The sequence below is a fragment of the Schistocerca nitens genome, chromosome 3 (genome assembly GCF_023898315.1).
Source record: "Schistocerca nitens isolate TAMUIC-IGC-003100 chromosome 3, iqSchNite1.1, whole genome shotgun sequence".
Classification (NCBI taxonomy): Eukaryota; Metazoa; Arthropoda; class Insecta; order Orthoptera; family Acrididae; genus Schistocerca; species Schistocerca nitens.
The window spans coordinates 79,064,424-79,085,902 of NC_064616.1; the positions used below are offsets into that span (position 1 = coordinate 79,064,424).

The 21,479-nt window shown below is 41.1% G+C and overlaps 1 protein-coding gene across 1 annotated transcript in view; it reads right to left on the reverse strand.

Annotated features, from left to right (window-relative positions):
* The window catches only part of LOC126249522 (uncharacterized), a 64,850-nt gene that overhangs the window by 6,640 nt on the left and 36,731 nt on the right, over positions 1-21,479 (reverse strand). The window contains exon 6 of the mRNA XM_049951180.1: positions 8,239-8,400. Within this exon, the coding sequence (XP_049807137.1) occupies positions 8,239-8,400 (162 nt within the window). The remainder of the gene's footprint in view (positions 1-8,238; positions 8,401-21,479) is intronic.

The following is a 21,479-nucleotide window of genomic DNA, read 5'->3' on the forward strand; positions in this document are numbered from 1 at the left end:
TGACTTTTTCTGACTGGAAGGGGAAAGTTTAAATTTGAAACATTTCTCCCAGTACTCAAAAACTCTTACACCAAATTACTGAGGAGGAAGGAAAGCTATAGAACACTGTTGGACTCCTCCACACTTTTCAGTAACCTTAAGAACAGTTCACACGACAATACTGCGGAACGTGCAGCAAAACTACAAGCGTCATACGACACAGATTTAGAGCTTTCCTTCCCTAGTGAATGTGAACATTTGGCGGAACTTTTGAAATCTTCTGAGATTAGTGATATACCTGCCAAATGAGTAAATTTTTACAAAAAGAGAGGTTATATTCCGTGTTTACGAATGTTGACATTGTTCTTAGAATATATCTATGTATGGCACTTACAAATTGTTCAGCAGAATGCTTGTTTTCGGCTCTTAAAAGACTGAAATCATACCTACGTTCTACATTGTATGAGGATACATTGAACATCTTGTCCATTCTTCACATCAAAGCTGACCTCCTAACTGATAACCAACTTAACTCTGAAGATATGATCAACGAGTTTTTTGCTGTCAAAGCCAGACGCAATCTTTGCTGACTGGCAAGTTTGTTTACTTATTCATATTAGTTTTAAAAATTTAAGATTATAATGTGATTTTTATTATAAATTAGAGCACATTCATTGGATTTACAAACTACATATTACCTGTTTATTTTACAATTGCCGGTGGCAGAACATGGAACTAAACCTTGTTTACGTGCAGATGTGACCAACGGTGCCCGACAATACTAAACAATACCCGAATGAACCAGGCCGCTCGGCGCTGTACAGTCAAGTCATCTGATACTGTAGTATATTACAACAGCTGCATATTCTTGGCGTTTGCTAAAATGTACAGTTATCGCGGTAATATACGTTAACAGAGAGCACGCTCAGATGAAAAAGTGTTAATTAAAAATAACATAGTTCAGTTCTGTCGATAAATACGTAAAAGTTTTGCTAATACCATTAGAAAGAGCTATGGTGAGTGCAGTAGCTGCAGTACAAAACTGTTCAGCCCTTACATGGATTAAAGGTATTGCGTACACTTATTATGCAGCATCTCACAGACCTTAATGCTTTACATATTAACTATTAGATTATAAAACAAATTCAATTTTTCCACACTAGTCGATAAAATTATGTAACAGCAAATCCAGTTCTGTGTTTGTTCCTCTGTATTTAGTTATTAGTTCATGCACCGAAATCTCTATTTCATTTTCATTTCTTACGGTTTCCTATAGATTCACATATTAATACCGAATGTGTTTTTTTATCTGCTAGACATTCAAGTTATTAGATCATAAAACAACAGTTAAATTTTTTTTTGAACACATCTATGTAAAAGTACGTATTAATTTCTAATTTATGACACATTCATTTCAATTTTTAGATTGTAACACAACTTTTTATTTTCATTTTCAATGGTTGCATGTAAAAGAACATATTAAAAGTGTATGTGTAACAAAAATCCGTTGTCTCCTACATGCTCTGCTGAATTTTTGGGCTATAAAAGAAAAGTTATTTTACTTGTGTTCATTTCTGTTGTCTTTCGACAGAAGAATGTGTTAATACAATAAAGATTTAAGTTTGTTTTATCTGCTGCCATACACTAAGTACAGTTCAGGAACCATATTACATTTTGATTGAGCATGACTAGCCTGCTGACTCATCTTTCAGAACAATGAATAGCAGAGTACGGAAACAGCTCACAGCACTCCCAGCCAAAACGGTAATTGTGGAGTGATCAGGTAATAGTTATTATTTAAAACTTTTTTTTTGTGGGGGGGGGGGGGGGGGGGGGCTAGACGTGCATATAATATGGTGTGCCTGGGGGTGCAAAATTTTTAAATCTGCCACTGAGTCCTGTTGGATGGTGTGGTTGCTTTCATCCCAGGATGTCAACTTGTACTGGATCTCCAGAGTATGTATCACTTACTGACACATGGTGGCTCTCCATGCAATTTTTTTTACATCATCCTTAATGGCAATCGTTACTTCCTTATGAACCCTTCCTATTGTGTTGCCTCCTTTCTTTTCCTTTGGAAACCACCTTCCTTCATGGAACCTGCTTGCCTTTGACATACCACTTATTTATTGGAAAGTGGCAGCAGAAAGAGGCACTATTTCATCATTCTTTTTCTAATAGCACTTAACTGTCACTGTTTTCTTCTCTGTTGCATTCTGGGTGTCCATTACTCTGCGCCGAGGTGAAGAAATAGTAAGAAATTTGAACAGAAATTTATTTTGATCTATTTTATTTAATGGTGTCATGGGTTGATGAAGTTGGTAAATTCCACTTGCGAAACTTCTTTGTAGACGTACACCTGAGTGTCAAGTGAATATTTGTATAAAACTAAACTACAGGTGTGACACTGACACTGTGGTCTGGTTGCAACCCTATTCCCACCAGTAAACATTGTTACGGCGGCAAGTAACAATGCTTACAGCAACCACTATACTCCATTATAGTTAACTGTTTGGTGCAATAAGAGACTGGAGACAATAGGGAGTAATTATATTGCATTTGTTGACTTTTGCTGTACCTGTAGGTATGCATATATCATGTTTTACTAAAACCTTGTGATATGGAGTGTTCATACATGCAGCAGTAGTCAACTTTTGCTAAAACTTGGTTCAGGGGTTGATGTAAAAGGCCAACAATATGCCATTACCATGTCTAACTCAATTTTGAATTTTTTTGCATATATCAAGTTTTGAAAAAATGCTCCTCAATTATCAATAGTTAAATCATTGGTTTCATAGTAAAAGTATACAAAGACTAATCAATATTAAATTATGAATGTATAATCAAAATTTTGTGTTATTACGTCATAATATTTCACAAGTTCAGCAAATCACCTACCAGTTCAGTGCAGGACAACTGGTAATCAGCAAAATTATCCACAACCACCACCTCATTACCTGGTTCAAAACCCATCCCAGCATACATCAGACAGCACAGAAATTAGCATGGACACCTACCAGCAATACTGGAGGTTTAAATTATGGAAAAAGACTGCACGGATTGATAAGTCACAAGACCAGTTGGTATAATACATAAATTCCGTGTTAGAAGTACAATGGTGTGCAAAATTGAACGACGAAACTAACTTTCACACGATGAGTCACTGTCAAGAACACAGTTCGATGAAATTTGGACAAAACATAGAAAAATTTCCTACAGTATACCGCAGAAGGTAACTGAAAGAAATATACAATGAGACAAATAGAAATGGCACTTTTATTAAAGACAAAAATTGCAATGAATTCACTACAATTTATGATGGTCCCCTGGACATTACACAAAAGGTGAGAAATGGTTCTTAATAGGGTGTGTGATCACCACAGGCATAATTGCATGCTCTCGTGCTGGCCACAAGGTTAATAAGGAGTTCTTGTGGTAGGACATTCCCTTCCTCTACCAACACACTTTACAACTACTGGATGGTCTTTGGTGCATGTGGACATGCTGTAATACACATCTGCACTGCATCCCACATATGCTCAATGGGATTTAAGTGGAGAGAATGGGCAGGCCAGTTCATTTGCTAAATATCCTCTTGTTCCAAGAGCTCCTCCACATGTGCTGCCACATGCACATAGTTATCTGTAAAAATGAAGTCAGGGCCAAATGCACCCCCAAAGAGATGGACACGGGGAAGGAGTACTGTGCCACAATAAGGTTCACTGGGCAGTGTAGTCTGTTCAAAGGTCTGGATGTCAGTACGCCCACGCAGCATTAAGGGCACCCCCCCCCCTCCCCCCTCCCTCACCATAAAACCTGGACCACCAAAATGATAATTTTCGACAATGTTCCTGGCTTCATTACGCATTCCTACCTCTCACCATGTGAGGGTACATCCAGAGTCACTATTCAGATTGAATCAACTCTTACCTGAGAGGAGCATGCAACCCCACTCCCTGTTGGACTACTCCCTATGCTCATGGCACCACTGCAAACAGTGTCACCAGTGCGTGGGTCTCATTGGATCACATTGTACTGATTGTCTGGCGAAGAGATCATCTCCATGTAGTTACTTTGTCACTGTGGAGCATGATATTGTATGCCTTGCAGTCCTGTTAAATGTAGTTCCAACTGCACCCACTCTCTGGTCTGGGTCCCTTCTTGCAGCAGTCATCTGCTACTGTAGCAGACCGTGACTGACCACTACTTCTCCTTTTGGATAGTAGTGCCCACGATTCGGAATGCTACCCACGAACAAAAATAATGCTATGAGCAATACCAAACTCCTCGGCCACTCTTGTCATACTTTATTCTTCTCCCTCTCCCCTGATGATTTTTCCCCATGTGAAATGATAAAAACATTGTTTCCTGTATATGTTGTAATGAAGAACACCAGCACAGTATACCATAACTGCTCACTGATTGACACACACTGTCTTTTCCCATTCCTTCAACTGCCTCCTGTTACAGAGCCAACCAACCCCATTCAGCTTTACAGTTGTGCTGACATGCCATGTGACACCAAACTTTCTGTACATGACTGTGAGACCTACGGCAACTTCCTCCTGCACTTTCATTCATTTCCCCCAAGTATTTAATATGTTATGTTACTTTATCTACCTCACCCTTAAGTTCTGCAGAGCAGGGTTCATTGTAAGCCATACGATGCAATGCACCCAACTTGCCAATAGGGCATCACACCGACCGGTGATGGAGGTTTCTTGTGTAGAAGACATTTATACGGCATGAAATGAGGTACCCGGATATTTATACAATTGGTTTACAGTGGTAAATAGTGCAGGAACATACTGTTCCATCAAGGGTAACTGGGTCACTACAGCACCCCATGGCCAATCAGTACTTTCAGTACAATGCACCTAGCTACCCAGTTCATTACTCGCAAATTTTTTCAGTACAGTAAACACTGTAAATATGAGGATGCTTGGCACTCCAAATATTCTAACGTTGATCCTGTTGAGCACATCTGATATACTGTTATATGCTCCTTGGACCCAGCTTTGCCAAATCTTGAGCTGGAGACAGGCTAAATGATCATGGGTCAATATGGCTCCTCAACACTTCTAGTGCCCTTTGGAACCAATGCCACGAAATGTTTCACCCCTCATCTGAGCGAAAGGCGATTTTACAAATTTCCATATAAGTATGACTAATTCAACTACTTGTGAATATAAGACAACTGTAAAAATAATTGGTGACCCTGATTGGCTGGCAAAACACATCAGGAACTAATGATAGGTTGGGCACATACAAGGACAATAAAATGGTCTAGATCTGGTACCAGGCAGTCACACAACCCTCCATCGCTGACGCAGGTCTCCGCAGCGAATTGGTGCATATGTACTAGTCGGTTGTCGGCGTCGGCACAATACGCTAGATCAAAGCTACAGAATGGCAGAAAGGAGCTATCCCATTTGGAACTGCCAACGACAACACTGCGTACGAAGCTGTCCGATTTGTTGGTGTATTGACATGGACTATTCAACTCGTATACAAGAGGTGGCATGCCACTCACAGATGAGTATCTCGGCGTAAGAATGGTAGTCTTAAAAAGATCCTAGTCAATGAAAACCCGAGACAACTGTCACACCTTACCACAGAAAATCGGTTTCAAACCCAACAGGAATTGTTGCTCTATGTGAGTGCAGGTCCACCCGATCAGTTTACAAGTGAACACTGATAAGAGAACTGTATGCAACAGAAGAGACATGTAAAGCTGCATATTTTCAACAGGTCAAACAGTATAGAAGCTACGCAGTAGTTGACTGAAAGCACGATTAGCAGTATCTCCAAGAATAAGAAACCAGACAATAACGGGAAAAGCAGCGTGCTGACCATATGCCCGTCAACAGTGCATTCAAAGGCGCCATCGGCAGGGAATGACGAGACAGTCAGTGGGTCACACTTGGCCCGTCTAGGGCCAGAACGCAGAACTTTATCTTTACCTTTTACCGATAGCATATATGAAGAAAACTGTCGATACTCTTCCAAGCGGTATTTGGAGCATTATCGAGGCTAGGAGCGGTGTTACACGGTATTCGCATAATGTCTCATGGGGAAGCTAAATTTTTTATCCCATGTGCTTACTTTGGCACTTCACTCCAATTCTGTTTTTAACTGCACTGTGCTTACTTTGGCACTTCACTCCAATTCTGTTTTTAACTGCACTGCCCCATACTCTTCAGCTTAGTGTGGTAAGTTTCCATACCAAAAATAAATATTTAATGTCAATCAACCTGCTGCACCAGTTTTTACTACTACTGTGCAAGACACTGCTACATACAAGCACCGAGCGAGGTGGCGCAGTGGTTAGCACACTGGACTCGCATTCGGGAGGACGACGGTTCAATCCCGTCTCCAGCCATCCTGATTTAGGTTTTCCGTGATTTCCCTAAATCGTTTAAGGCGAATGCCGGGATGGTTCCTTTAAAAGGGCATGGCCGATTTCCTTCCCAATCCTTCCCTAACCCGAGCTTGCGCTCCGTCTCTAATGACCTCATTGTCGACGGGACGTTAAACACTAACCACCACCACCACCACCACCACCACCACCACCACCACCACCACTACATACAAGCATGGTCTGTGATACAAAATGCAGCAGTTTGTGTATTTCGAAAGAAACAGAATTCACAATGGAGGTGATTTATGGAATGTGGCATTACAACACACTTGAGTAAGCAGAAGTTAACAACACGGTGGTAAGAGAGAACTTTTAGTTCGAGCTTCGACCGGATTTTTTTCTGTTTTAGTGATGAATACAATACAGGAGAACAAGGAAAGAAGTATCCCTATACAATGCAGCTTGAGAGGTCTTCATATGGATCGCGAGTTTCTGTAACTGCCAAGAGAAGTTGGGCAGTATTGCAGCATATCTGCATCTTGCATAGCCACAGTTTCACAGGGTACATTCTTGTTTTTGACAGAAAGATTATTTTCAATATTATCAGATATTTATGGCCCACTGTAATAATGCTGATACTACTATTACTACAGATGTGAACATGTCCCACAACTTGTGCTTACATGCTGATACCTTTGACATTTGCCAGTTTCAAAGTAAATATATAGGCAGATATTGGACATTGTCTCTCATGTGCATATGCAGATTTTTTTCAGTGAATGAAAAGTGTATTAAGCTTATCCCTACTAAAAGCACTATACATCAAACTAGTCTATAAATTCACTAGCTTTTAGGTCGTGTCCTTGGTTTTTTGTTGGGGGACTTTGTAATTTATTTGTGTATCATCACAATTAATCAGGCAAAATCAATATTATTCTCAACTAACTACTAAACTCAATTATATACCTACAGATAGCTATTTTGGTATCTTATCCCACACTGTCACTATACATACTGTGTTTCATATTATTTTTTGCCTGCATGAGTTTTTTTAATCATATGTGTTAAAATTCCCGACCATTATTCAAACTGTATTTATTTAATAAAAACTGGTAGTCTTTCAATAGTGCTGGTCCAGTTCTGTTAGTGTACACGGTTTGTCATGGCTGCTGAAAGCATTTTTCAAGAAATGGGTGGCTCCTACATTTATCATTGTATGTAGTTGTATTATTCCACCAACAGAGTGGGTCTTCAGACGTGCTTCCTCAGCTTGTTGTTCTACTTCATATAGTGCTATTGTCTATCAGATAAGTTTATTAGTACTGGTATTATTCTAGAGGCAGCAGTGAAATAATTCACAGCCACAGTCTGTGTTCTTCATGCCATACACAACCTAGAAATGGCCACTCATCCGGGAATCCCACATGAAATGACCTGTCAGTTTACCTACTGCCCTCATGACAGCTGCAGTTTACTCTGCAATTGCTACATCCCACCCATAGATATAACAGATATAGCATGCTAATTCCTTGTGAACTATGTCGCATGGCACCATCTGTCAAAACTGTATACATTAGCTGCCCATGTCATCCTACATAAAGTAAAAAGATGCACCTGTATACCAACTGAACTTTTTTGATTGAAGCGAAGTATGATTACCTTTTTCCAGACCTTGGCAAGAAGTTTTCTAACAGCTTTCCATAGACAACAGTTTATACTCCCTTCTTTGGAACTCTTCTCAACAATACTGATTTTCCTAAATTGATATCATTTTATGATAAACATGACAAAACATTACTGAAATAATCTTCTGAATTAACAATAACTGACCAAGCATAATCTGAAATTCAGTTTTGTTAACAGAGAAAGCAAAGAAATAACAGCATACTTCAGAATACCTTATTTATTTCAGTTTTAACAGGTGCCCAAAGTGTACTAGTGCATTTCTGTAAAATATTTTGCAGTCTGCGACACTCATCTTCATATCCGCTCAGATCAAGTTTAATGCGAGCAAAAGTTGAAAGTGTTCTTTTCACTTTTTCTTCCAACTGAGCACGTTCCTGGAAAATCAGAAACTTTAGTTAATAAGTGTTTTACATTTTGGTACAGTATTGTGTAACAGCTAGCATACAAAAATTACACAGTAACATCAAGTTAAAAATAAATGGTTTAAGATTATTTTCTCCAAGATTCTGCAAGATATCTTTAAGAAATAAGGGCTGTTTATTTATATTACAATTCAGGCAATTACAAACAAAGATCCATAGACGTTCTCAATCTGATTCAATAGTCCTTTGACTGTGGGTGATAGCAAACAACAATGGCTTCAAAAATTGTTGCCAGCATCAGTTGTGTGTGAGCAAAAGGATCTCAAGCTACTCAGGTTAACCAGGGGTTGTGCCTAGTGCATGGATCTATGGTAATGAGTGAAGGAAACGTAAGATTATGGTGACTTTTAAAGCAGCTGTACAAATGTACATGACTAAGACAGGAGTGGCTCACTCAATAACCAGACTGGTGAAATAGTGCAACAAATAGATCACAAACTGCAATCTGATTCTCAATTAGTCCTTCAATACATTAATTTCCTGATGTTGGACACATCACTCTCTACAAAATTGTCACAGAAAAGCTCAGATACTGCAAATTGTGTTCAAGGTGGGTAACGAAATGCTTACAGAGAGCAATGAACGTCAAGACAATGAGTGTTCCTGAAATACAATCAACAAGTTCGGATGATTTGTTTTCCCACATTGTTACAGGTGATGAGTCGATAATATTTTAAACAAACCTGCAGTCAAAGAACAGTCACTGCAGTGTTTCATTTAAATTTGCCAAAACAAATATATAAGTGAGTATCTTACTGAAGACAAAAAGTGATTACAACCATTGCTTGGGATGAAAAGCGTATTCTTTTGGTAATTTCATGGAACATCAGTCAACAATTACAGGTGTCAGTAAGAACAAAAAGCAAGTCCAAGTTGCTAATTTTTTTCTTTTTATTCATTTGATGACTAGTTTCGCACTGAATCCTTTTTCAAATCATAATATTTGTATGCACTGTAAATGTTCAATGCACATTTCTGACATCTCTAGAAATGCCACATTCGATTTGAAAATGGGTCTCAGCCCAAAACTAATCATCAAATGAATAAAAAGAAAAAAAATTGCAACCTGGAGTAGCTTTTCGTTCTACTGATTAATAGAAGTTGCTGACCCAAGCTACTCCAGCATGCTGGAAGTTCATAGTCAGCTTGGAGATTTAAAGGGCGAAAGACTGCATTCATTCAATTTCTGACTTCTCTTTGCATGTGTCATTCACAAATGAAGACAATCACACAGGATATTCTGCAATGCACAGATCTGGTGAAGAAAATGGGGATGTGTCACATCCACATGTCTACCATTAATGATTCTCCATCAACAAATGGGTGGATATGGTACACAATTACACATACAACACCATGCTGCACACCTTGTCATTTGAAAAAGTGCATATACAGGGTGTAAATTTTAAGTTGACAAACCAGAATAACTTGAAAAATAAGCTTCACACAAAAAAATGTGTAGAATCCAAAGTTGATTATTTTCGAGGGGGACATCTGCTGCTCCTAAAATTTGCCTGCCACCCCAGCCCCCTGGGGATGAGCGGGAGGCAACTTTAAAATTTCAAATGGGAACCCCCATTGTTTATTGCACAATCAGATTCTACATAAAAAACTATGTACATTTTGTCTTTTATTTGTTTTGATTCTTGGTAGTTGTCACTGTAATTCAAGAGAATCCATGTTCTCATTTTTGCGTGGAAAATGGTTACTGATAAATAAAAAATACTTATTTACTTCGTAAATTTTGATTTGCTAAAACTAAAACTCTCCCTCTCTCCTTGTAGGGTGGGATTTGAGAGAGAGGAATTACAGTTTTACAAATGTTGACCGAAATATTAATTTTTTCTGCAGATTCGGATAAGTTTCAATTGTTTCATGGTCATGACGCCACACAACTTCTACTTACCAAACAATTCATCTGACTAGCTAACAAACTAACCAAACATCCTACTTACTAACGAGCGAACTCATTAACTCACAGAGTTAACAGACTAAATGAGGAAAAGATTAACCCACTCACTAACTAAAGATGAACCTATTCCCATTTAAAATTTGGTGGTCCTGAAAAGGAACGACTGGTTTCGTTTTATTGTTGATTATTTGAAAATACTTGCAAGTAAATGAATTTTGGGGTGCTTGTTTCCAGCAAGTACCCTCGCCTCTCACTTTCGGCCTGCTTGTTGCCCATAAATCCCTTGCATCTCACCGTTTTATGAAATCAAATGTCCAAAGTGATGACCTCTAACTTCGATGCATTTAAAGACTCGTGCTGCAAATCCCTGCACACACCTTCATAACATGTCTGGTGTAATTGCAGCACAAGAATCTCTTATTCTTTGCCTCATGTTTTCGCAAGTGGTACGCGTTTCCTGATAAACGATATCTTTTAGATAACCCCATAAGAAAAAATCTGGCAAGGTAAGGTCAGGCGATCTGGCTGGCCAATTCACAGGACCTGCCCTGCTGATCCAACGACCATGGTAAAGTTGATCTAGAACATTGCGCGCTACTAATAAATAATGCGCTGGACAACCATCACGTTGAAACCACATGTTTTGTTTAAGTTCGATGCTCAGGTCTTCAAGTAGATCTGGCAGTTCATTTTCAAGTAGGTTCCGATATTTGTTGCCATTCAAATTACCATCGATACAATATGGACCGATCAGTTTATCGCCAATTATACCACACCAAGGTCGCTGACGGTTGACTTCTCGAATCCAGTGTGGGTTCTGTTCACTCCAGTAATGCATGTTATGGCGATTAACTTGGCCATGGTTTGTGAATGTTGCCTCATTGGAGAAAAGTACTCTGGCAAAAAAGTTTTGGTTTGTTTTCATCCGCTGAACTGCCCAGTGACAAAATGTTAGATGGTTTTGAAAGTCATTTCCATGTAGTTCCTTATGCATGGATACATGGTTTGGATGAAATTTGTGGAGCTTCAGGATTTTCCAAACAATCATGCATGAAATTTCTGATTGCCTTGATATTTCTCTTGTGCTCGCATGTGGGTTGTGAGCCACAGCAGCTAGGACTTCCACTTGATTGTTTTCTCCACAAACAGTAGCTGCACGGGTTCTTTTTGTCTGGTTCACACTACCTTCTGCAGTAAATTGTTTAATAACTCGAACAAAAGAGGACTGTGATTGTACTTGGCCAGGAAAACTCTGTGCATAAAGAGCGACTGCATCATCAAAATTTCTCCCACTTTCTCCATAAATGAACACCATCTCAATTTTTTCTTCCATAGAAAGATAATTCGGGAAAGATCAGGGGCGTCGAGAAAGGCAGGGTTAGAATTTCTATGAGTGAGTGGCCCGCTCTGCGTAATTCCACCTAGCAATACTAACTCTGCGCCAAACGTGACTGGTAGCGAGCAAAAGCTGCGAATGCAGTCGCACAAGGAAATCAAACGTAAGTCGCCCAAAAGACAATCATTATGAACGATGTATTGCTGTCTGAATGCTCAGACAGGTAAAATATAAAGTGCGTTTATTACATTAATACTTATTATTTCTAAAGCTAGTCTTATTATGAGAAAGGGCGAATTTCTCGTGCCTGCGCTACCTATAGGTGGCACTCCGAAACATTATGCAACTCATCAGTAAGGGTTGGATAAGAGCATTGATTATCGATCAGGGCTGAGTGGGATATCGATTAGCGTACATAATTCTAAAAATGTAAACGACGTAACAGACGCGATATTCCGAAATAAAATAATGGTGTGAACAATGATTTAAGTCAATAAATTTATGAATGTCATTTTCTACATTTTTCCACCTGAAACTAAAAGACTCAAACTAAGCAAGCACCCCAGTCGTGAGACTTCTCAAGAAACAAGAGTGATTACTCCGAATCTAACAAAAAATTAGGTTCGTGAGTCAGTTAGTTTTTTAGTTAATGAGTTCACTCATTAGTAAGTAGAATGTTTGGTTAGTTAGTTAGCTAGTCAGATGAATTGTTTAATAATCAAAAGTTGTGTGGCCTCATGACCATGAAACAAACAAAACTTATCCGAATCTGAGGAAAAAATTTATATTTGGGTCAACATTTGTAAAACTCTAATTTATCTCTCTCAAACCCCACCCTCCAGGAAGAGAGGGAGAGTTTTAGTTTTAGTGAATCAAAATTTATGAAGTAAATAAGTAGTTTTATTTATCCGTAACCATTTTCCATGGAAAAATGAAAACATGGATTTTATTGAAATACAGTGCCAACTGTCAAGAATCAAAAAAAAAAAATGTTTAAGAGAAAATGTACTTAGTTTACTATGTAGAATCTGATTCAGCAATGAAAAATGGGGGTTCCCATTTGAAATTTTAAAGTTGCCTCCTGCCCCACCCCCAGGGGGCTGGGTTGGCAGGCAAATTTTAGCAGCAGCAGCAGATGTCCCCCTCGAAAATAATCAACTTTGGATTCTACATATTTTTTCATGTGAAGCTTATTTTTCGAGTTATTCTGGTTTGTCACCTGTATGGTACCTTTCTGCTGGCCAATGTTCTACAGTTTATTAAAGGGTGTCTTTGAAAAGAAAAGGAAGATTAGGGTTTATCATCCTGAAAAGATTATTAGAGATCGAGCACTAGCTCATACTGGGGGAACAAATTTGGCCGTAAACTTTCGAAGGACCTATTCTAGCATTTGCCATGTGTGATTTAGCAAAATCACAGTACACCTAAATCTGGTCGGCAAAATAAAAATTTGAACTATTGTCCTCCAAAGTATCTCACCACTGCACCACCTCTCTTGGTGACAGAGTATCTGGTCAAGCTAGTATGTATACAGCTGTCAGCATAACACAGAATAAAGCTCTTGTGTTTAATTTTTATGGGCTTTGTCTTCTATATTTACCATCCTTCCATGAAACATGACCTTAAATGGTCAGCACCAGTCTCATCCTGTAACTTGTATATCCCACCAAATGGGGAATCAAACATCCTCTACTCAGTCTCAACAAGGTTTACTGTTGCTAAAATCTAAAATCCTGCCAACTATCTACAGAGTCCACTTCTCAGTGAACACAACTGGCTGACTGATTGACTGATTAATTAATTAACTGAGAGGGTTTATGGGACCAAATGGCGAGGTCATCAGTCCCACGATTCTGAAGTTACTCACAGAAGAAAGAGGGTCCACTAAAATTGGACGGATCCAGCCAGGGGAGTTAAATTATAAAATAATGAAGTTAAAACACACACAGTAAAAGGCATAAAAGGTGAAGCCAACTTTAAAAACTGAAAAAAAAGAGAGCGGCCTGTCCATGAGAGAGTGGTCATGGGGTGCCAGACTGAGAAGACATGAAGAGAGGTACGAACCACAACCACCCTGTCCCTGCTCCATGAGTAAAGCAAAACCTTAATTCTGGAAATAAAAACCACTTTCACAGAGGAAACTGATGACCAGTTCAACCATTTGTGAATCGTCTGCTAATATTAAAATGAAGGAATCTGGAAGACTATACTTAGCATGAAGGGGCAAAAGAAGGGGACATTCCACCAATATGTGGGATACCGTCAGTCTGGCTCTACAACCACATTGAGGGGATGGTTCATTACGCAGGAGGAAACAATTGGTGAGCCTGGTATAACCAGTGCATAGATGTCATAAAACAGTGGACACCTTCTGAGAGCAGCAGAAGGAAGAGCTCCAAAACTGCAGTAGACTTCTCGATTCTGCGGCGTTTGTTACTGTGAGCAGTAGCACACCAGATGTCATTCCACTTTTGGGGAAAGAGAGATGTGACAGAGATTTGCATCTCTGCAGCTGGCATCACAGAAGGGAATGGAGGATAAGTATCTGCTTCTCTAGCCAAATGGTCAGCCAGTTCATTCTCTGGGGTGCCCACATGAGTTGGGACCCAGAGAAAGACAACTGAGCAGGCAGCATGGCCAAGGGCAGAGGGAAGGTCATGGATAACAGAGACCAAAGGATGCTGAGATTAGCAATGGTTGATAGCCCACAGGCTGCTCATTGAGTTGGTACAAATTAAAACACTATGGAGGGAGGCCTGAGAAACAAAATGGAGGGCTCTGTGAATGGCCAGGAGCTCTGCTGTGAACACACTACATGATACCAGGAATAAATGGTGTTCTAAACCAGTAGGAGATCTGAAAGTGTATCCCATCTTATCTACTGTCTTAGAACCATCAGTGTAGAAGATGGTAGCACCACGGAATTCTGCAAGGATGGCACATACAATACACTGGAAAACCATAGGGGTGACAAGAGACCTTAGGACCATGGAATAGGTCAGTCCTAATCTGTGGTCTAGGCGCCATCCAAGGGGGGTACGTGGGAGGAAATACATGGGGCACATTCCATTGGGTGGAGATCCCGACAGAGGGAAGTGAGACGCATCTCAATCGGCAATCCCCCCCATGTGCAGTTGTCAGGAGGGAGACATCACTCATTTGCAAAGACGACAGGGTACATAGGGTGGTCAGGGAATTGATGAATGGTGATTGCGTAAGAAACCAGGAGTTGGCTCTGTCATATTTGTAGAGGGGGAATCCCCACTTCTGTGAGGAGACTGTTTACGGGACTAGTGTGAAAGGCACAAATAGTGAGACACACCCCACAATGATTAACAGGGTCAAGTATTTTCAGAGTGGAAGGAGTGGCTGAGCCATAAGCCTGACTACCATAATCTAGTCTGGACAAGACCGGAGCACAGTAAAGATGGAGAAGATTGGTACGGTCTGCACCCCAAGATGTGTAGGCCAGGAGGTGGAGAGCATTAAGCTTCCACATGCATGTAGTCTTTAGATGGTGAATATGGGGCAGCCATGTTTGCTTTTTATCAAAAATAAGGCCCAAGACATGAGGCTGTGCTACAACATCGAAGAGCTAGTTGCTTAAATAAAGGTCTGGATCAGGGTGTACTGTGGGTCAATGACAAAAATGCATAACCCGCATTTTGGAGGGAGAAAACTGGAAGCCATGGGAGATGACCCACGCAGAGGCCCATGGGATGGCACCTTTGAGCCGGCCCTCAGCAGATGCTACTGGGTGGGAGCTGCACCTGATGCAAAAAATCATTGACATACAATGCTGGGGTAACCACAGGCCCAACAGGGGTTACAAGCCCGTTGATGGCTATGAGAAAGAGTATGACACTTAACACAGAACCCTGTGGGATACCATTCTTCTGAATCTGATGGGCACTGAATGAAGTGCCAAATCGAACCCGGACGAGCCAGTGAGAGAAAAACTCACAAATATAAATCAGAAGGGGGCCACGGAAGCCCGGTCATGGAGGGTAACTAAAATGTGATGGCGCCAAGCCATGTCGTATGCCTTATGTAAGTCAAAGAAGACTGTGACAAGGTGCTGGCAGTTAGTAAAGGCCTGTTGGATTGCTGTTTTCAATCTGAGTAAATGGTCAGTTGGAGATCATCCTTCCCGGAAGCCACACCGATACAGGGACAAAAGGCCCCGAGATTAGAGTACCCAATATATTATCAAGCTAACCACCCTCTCGAGCAGTTTACATAGTACACTCATCAGGCTAATCAGGCTGTAGCTGTCGAGAGACTTTGGGTTCTTCCTGGGCTTAAAGACGGGGATAACTGCACTGTCCTGCCATTGCAATGGGAAAGCACCCATGAGCCAAACATGGTTGGAGACCTTGAGGAGATATTGCCTCTGGGGAACGTCCAAGTGTTGGATCATCTGGTTGTGGATGGAATCTGGGCCTGGGGCTGCGTCACTTGAAGAGGTACGAGCCTGCAAGAATTCCCATTCAGTGAAGGATTCATTATAGGGTTCACCATGGTGTGGGTTGAAACAGAGGGGGGGGGGGGGGGGGGGGAGCTCAATTCGGCGTTTCTGCCAGAGAAAGGTAACAGGATAGGAAGAGGATGCCAATACTGTCGCAAAGTGTATTTCAAGATGTTCTGCCAGGACCAATGGATCAGGACACAGAGCACCTTGGAGGTTAAGACCTTAGACAGTTGACTGATGATGGTGGCCCAGAAGCCTATGGAGTTTGAACCAAACCTGTGATCAAGAGGCATACGTCCCCAGTGAGGAAACATGGCACTCCCAGCATTCCTTTCTATTATGCTTAGTAAGGTAACGAACCTTAGCATGGAGGCACTTAAAAGCAAGGAGATTGGTCTTTGAAGGGTGTCGTTTGAATCGCTGCATCACCTGTCGGTGGTCCTGGACAGTGACTGCTACATCTTTGGTCCACCACAGTACCAGTCGACAATGAGGGAGACACGTGGATAGTGGGACAGCAGTGCCAGCAGCATGAAGAATAGTGGCAGAGACATCTTGCATGACCACACCAACACAATTTGAAAGGGAGGTGTCAAAGTGCACTGCAGACATATATAAAGGCCAACTGGCCCTATGGAATGCCCAACGTGGGGGCCTGTCTGCTTGGCAGCGGCAGCAGGGGAACAACAGAATCACTGGAAAGTGGTCACTGTCACAAAGATCATCATGGGATGACCAATGTAGGGAAGCCATGAGAGCAGGGGAGGAGATCATGAAAGGTACCATGAGTGGCACTGAAGTGGGTAGGGGAACCATCATTGAGGAGAGACAAATAGAAGTTTATATTAAGTTGGTCAATTAGGAGACCCCTACCTGTTGGCATGGCACTCCCCCACTGTGGGTGGTGGGCATGAAGTCCCCTAGGAGGAGAAACACAGGTGTAAGTTGCTATATTAAGGTAGGCAGTTCAACACAAGGAAGTGGCCTATCTGGAGGGAAGTAGACATTGCGAACAGTGATTGCCAGAGTCATTTGCACTCTAACCACTCTTGCTTCCAGGCTGGTACAAAGGGGATCAATTCACTAAATTGGAGCAAATCAAAGTGCAGACCGTGCTAGACACTACCCCGGTGCCAGCACAGTTCCGACAGAACTTCATTATACGTAACTGCATCACCTGCAAAATGTCTGAGGTTGCTATCAATATTGTCTGCAAGATCATTAATATACAACACGAACAGCAAGGGTCCCAACACACAGCACCAAATTTGTTTTCAGTGTGTTTTATGAAGATCAATGGTTTAACCATTTTCCTAGAGCACAAAATATATTGGGCAAACTTGGCCTACATGCTAATGATTCAGATCCAAGATTCTCCTCACCAACTCAATCACTACCTGGCATAGTACCCAATGCCCAGATTACCAGACTAGGCCGACACATACTTCACAGCATATACATGGAGTTCACAGCACAGTTGTGAACAATGAAAACTGGTGTAAAGGGGGACATTACTATAAGGGCATGTGAGGCTTCCCTTCCCTTCAGCCCACAGAAAGGCCAGAAACCGGGTGCTGGCAATGACTCATTAAGATGAGGGGCTCTCTGGGATATAACACCAAGTGCATGATTGGTTTTACACTTTGCAAGACATCCCTGTACAGATGGCTCACATCCCAATTGTGACAATACATTTTATAATCTAAAAGTGTTCATTTTTTATGCAGCCTGTTACAGCAGAAAGGATACACTGCAGATTTCTTCTAGGGCCTGGTTGTACAGTGAGAGTTATAATCAGAGCCCTTACATGCAAGCACTATATGCACATTTAGCAACATCATTATTCTTTAGAAGACAGTGTTATTTTTAACTGTAAAAAATATTGCATTTTTTAGTTCACTCTGAATGTCATTCTCCCCAGAAGTTTCAGTTACATAAAACTTGCATACGAGAACTGTAAATTTATACAGTTATTCCTATCCATCAACTTCAAGTATTTCTTTACTACAAAAAGCTTCTGTTCAGCATATGATTCCTCATTAAATCAGAAAAATGACTTTTTAGCTTGAATGTTTACACCTTTCATATTATACTCTGCCCAGTTCTCTTAGTGCTTTTGTGTTAAAATTAATTGAATAGTTGTTCAGTTCGTGTGTTTTTTTGCTCTATTATTATATTCTCCTGTTTCCTTATGGCACCTCTCCTGCTAGATTAGTGGGAACACAGCAGACTATAAATTCTAACATTTATGGTATGCTCCCCACTTGATCTTAGGAATTTTTCTGCTACCTCACATGTAACTTTGAGACCTATCAAAACTTTTTGTATTTAAAAAGGGGAAGTTGCACTGTGGGTCAAATTCCACATTAACCTGTACTTCGTTCTGTTAAAACTAAATTAATGTTCTGTCTATAACACTGGTTTTCTTATTACTATCACATTTTTGATTGATTTGACATGGTGGTGTGGGCACAAACATCAAGGTCTTTAGTGCTCATACTAAAATTTTGAGAGATAAGTGTGGAAGAAGGTCACATAATTAGTAAAACATAAGCTGTAAAGAAAACCATATTGAAGCCCTCAAAATCTTTGGCCAGAATACAGATACTTCACAAAATTTTCTAAACAAGCTTTAACACACTTAACCCGTCGATCAGCTGAACTAAAGGGCATACTCCCTCATTCCCTCCTAAATTTGCTTCTTCCAACTTATCAAAATATAAAATACACTCAGTTAAAATGTGGTGTTCAGTGATTTGCCAGAGTGATTGGCATGAGAAACACCACAGGCAGATAGCTGGCTTTACCAACTGCAGCTTACTGCCAATCACTGCCAGCCACCACTCTTCAATTGTATGGATGTTTGACTCACTAGCAAAATGACAGCCTGCAGGGGAATGGAACACTGTGTAATATTATGCTCCTTAAGGGCTTCCTCGGAAGCTCTGTTTGCCTTCCAGCACTACTTAGGATGTACAGTTGGTCATGTATCACCTGGACCATTTTCTCTGCTAAGAGCATATTTTGCAATGATTGTTAGGCAGTAAGGGGCTCGTTGCAAATGACAAATTGTTTGCCATGAATATATCTCATTTGCAGCAGTGCCTGCAGTAGCACATGGATCTCCACAAAAAATACAGTGCGGTAAATCCTGATGTCGTGGTTAGGAAATGCTCCTGCACAGCCAAGGGAAGAACCTTGTTTGGAGCCATCAGTGTACACAAATTTAATAATGTGATGCCTATCTAAAAATGTTAAAAAATGGAGACTGAAACCTGAAATCCAGAGTGCAATCTTTCTTCAAATTCATCAAGTCTAAATTAATTCTGCGACTTTGTAACAGCCAAAGTATAGGCCTACTACAACCTTGGTGTGAAACATTAAAACCGGCCAAGCCCATCTCTAAAAGGCAATCCTTAGAACAAATCCCATACAGCCTACTTGCTTAGCGTTGAGTAAAAAAAAGCTGTTAAGTCACAGAATAATTTCATTCTACATGTTTAAATTTTTTTAAAAGTTCTACCCAGCAAGCTCAGAGCCGAGAAGGTTAACCTGGGGTCAATGTGCCAATCAGAATGTCAAAAATACGTACTGCCCATGAAGCAGACAAGAGGGCATCCAGTAAGCAAGGCAAGCAGAAGTGCATATACTGCAGTGCTACACAACAAGGTAGTATGAAGTACACTATATAACTTCAGCCTCGGAGCGCCATTGCAATAGTCAAATGTTGCAGAAAGACCTGAGCTCAGTGACCTACAGTAATTATTGAATTACCTCAGTGAGCCACGGAGCACTGCTGAGACCAACAAAGGGGCAAAAGCGATCACACACCCAGAGCCACCATGTCATAGGTGCAGGCTCAGCTCTTTAAATAATGATGTTTCTGGAGCTCGAAAACACATCCAACCCTGCTCCCATTCTGTCCATCTCGCTAGAACAAGAGAGAATGATAGTACTAAGTTTCAGTGAAACCACAAGCCGACTAACAATGGTCTGCCTGTTGACTTCAACACCAAAACACGACCAACCTGATGCAAACTAAAGCCACGGTCTGCCGTTACTGCCTACTGGGACACGGTGGATGTGGAGAATACTGGTGTGCAACCATTACCCCTCCACCGAGGGTTAATCGTGGATGACCTGCCAGCAGCGAGCTGTCATCTCTTCCACAACCAGGTGCTCAGCCCCCTGTCCGACTCACGAATATGTGCCACAGTCTTGGTCGACTATGTTGGATGAACAGAGCCTAGTATTCACAACAACAGACATCCTGGACCACACAGTCAGCTGTTCTCAATTGAGTGCATGACGAGCTGTCTATGAGAGTGCTGCAGTGTGAGCCACACTGTACCACAGAACATCTGGGCAGGCAACACATTCCCAATCCCACACTGCTGCCAGCGCACTACGTGTTTGTAACTCTGTAAACTCAGCCTAGGAAATAAAAGTTATTACAGATACTGCTGTGACACTAACACCTCTGGATGTGTACCGGACTCCACTCTCTCAGTGCCCAGCCTCCTGCATACACTGCAACCCCAGCTCCCCAGGTCAGAACACAGCCTTTCCAATGGTGGCTGAGTGGCAGTATGGTATGCAGGTTTGTATGGCATGGACAGTGTTTCACAGACCTGTTGCAGCATGTGTAGTTGTTGCCTCATGTGGAGCTATGGGTCATCAGCCTCAGTCCAAAGGCTCGGTATGGGGCTGTTTCTAGAGGCCCCTGTGGCCAGCCAAATGTCTTTATAGCGTGCTCCACATCCAATGTTCACAAATAAGAGTGTCATGCAGTTACGTGCACCACACTTCCACATTGAAGTTGATATTGCACAAGGCCTTGTAAAACTGGAGCAGACACGTTCAGTCTGCTCTCCATGAATTACGATTAAGCCATTTTAAAATACTTAGTGCGATGAGGAACTGTCTTTTCAGGTCCCTGAGGTGTGGCAATCATGTAAGTTTAGAGTCAAATGTGAGACCCAGAAACCTCATCGTGTCTTTAAAATTAAGAACAGTGTCCTTCATCCTCAACTCAGAAATGTTTAAAACAGAAATTGAACAGTTAAAAAGAATACACATAGACTTTTTAGTTGATAATTTAAAACCCCTCCCTCTTCTCCAACTATGCATCCAACTGAGGAACAAAAGACACAAAGGTCACTGTCACACAAAGAACACTGGACAGGATATTTACTACTGATGTGATACTATCAATAGCAGTGACAAATACATTCACATTTAAAATGCTAACTTGAAGGACACTGTTTTCCTGCTCAAAGTGATCAGACAGGACATCACTATCTAAAATAGAG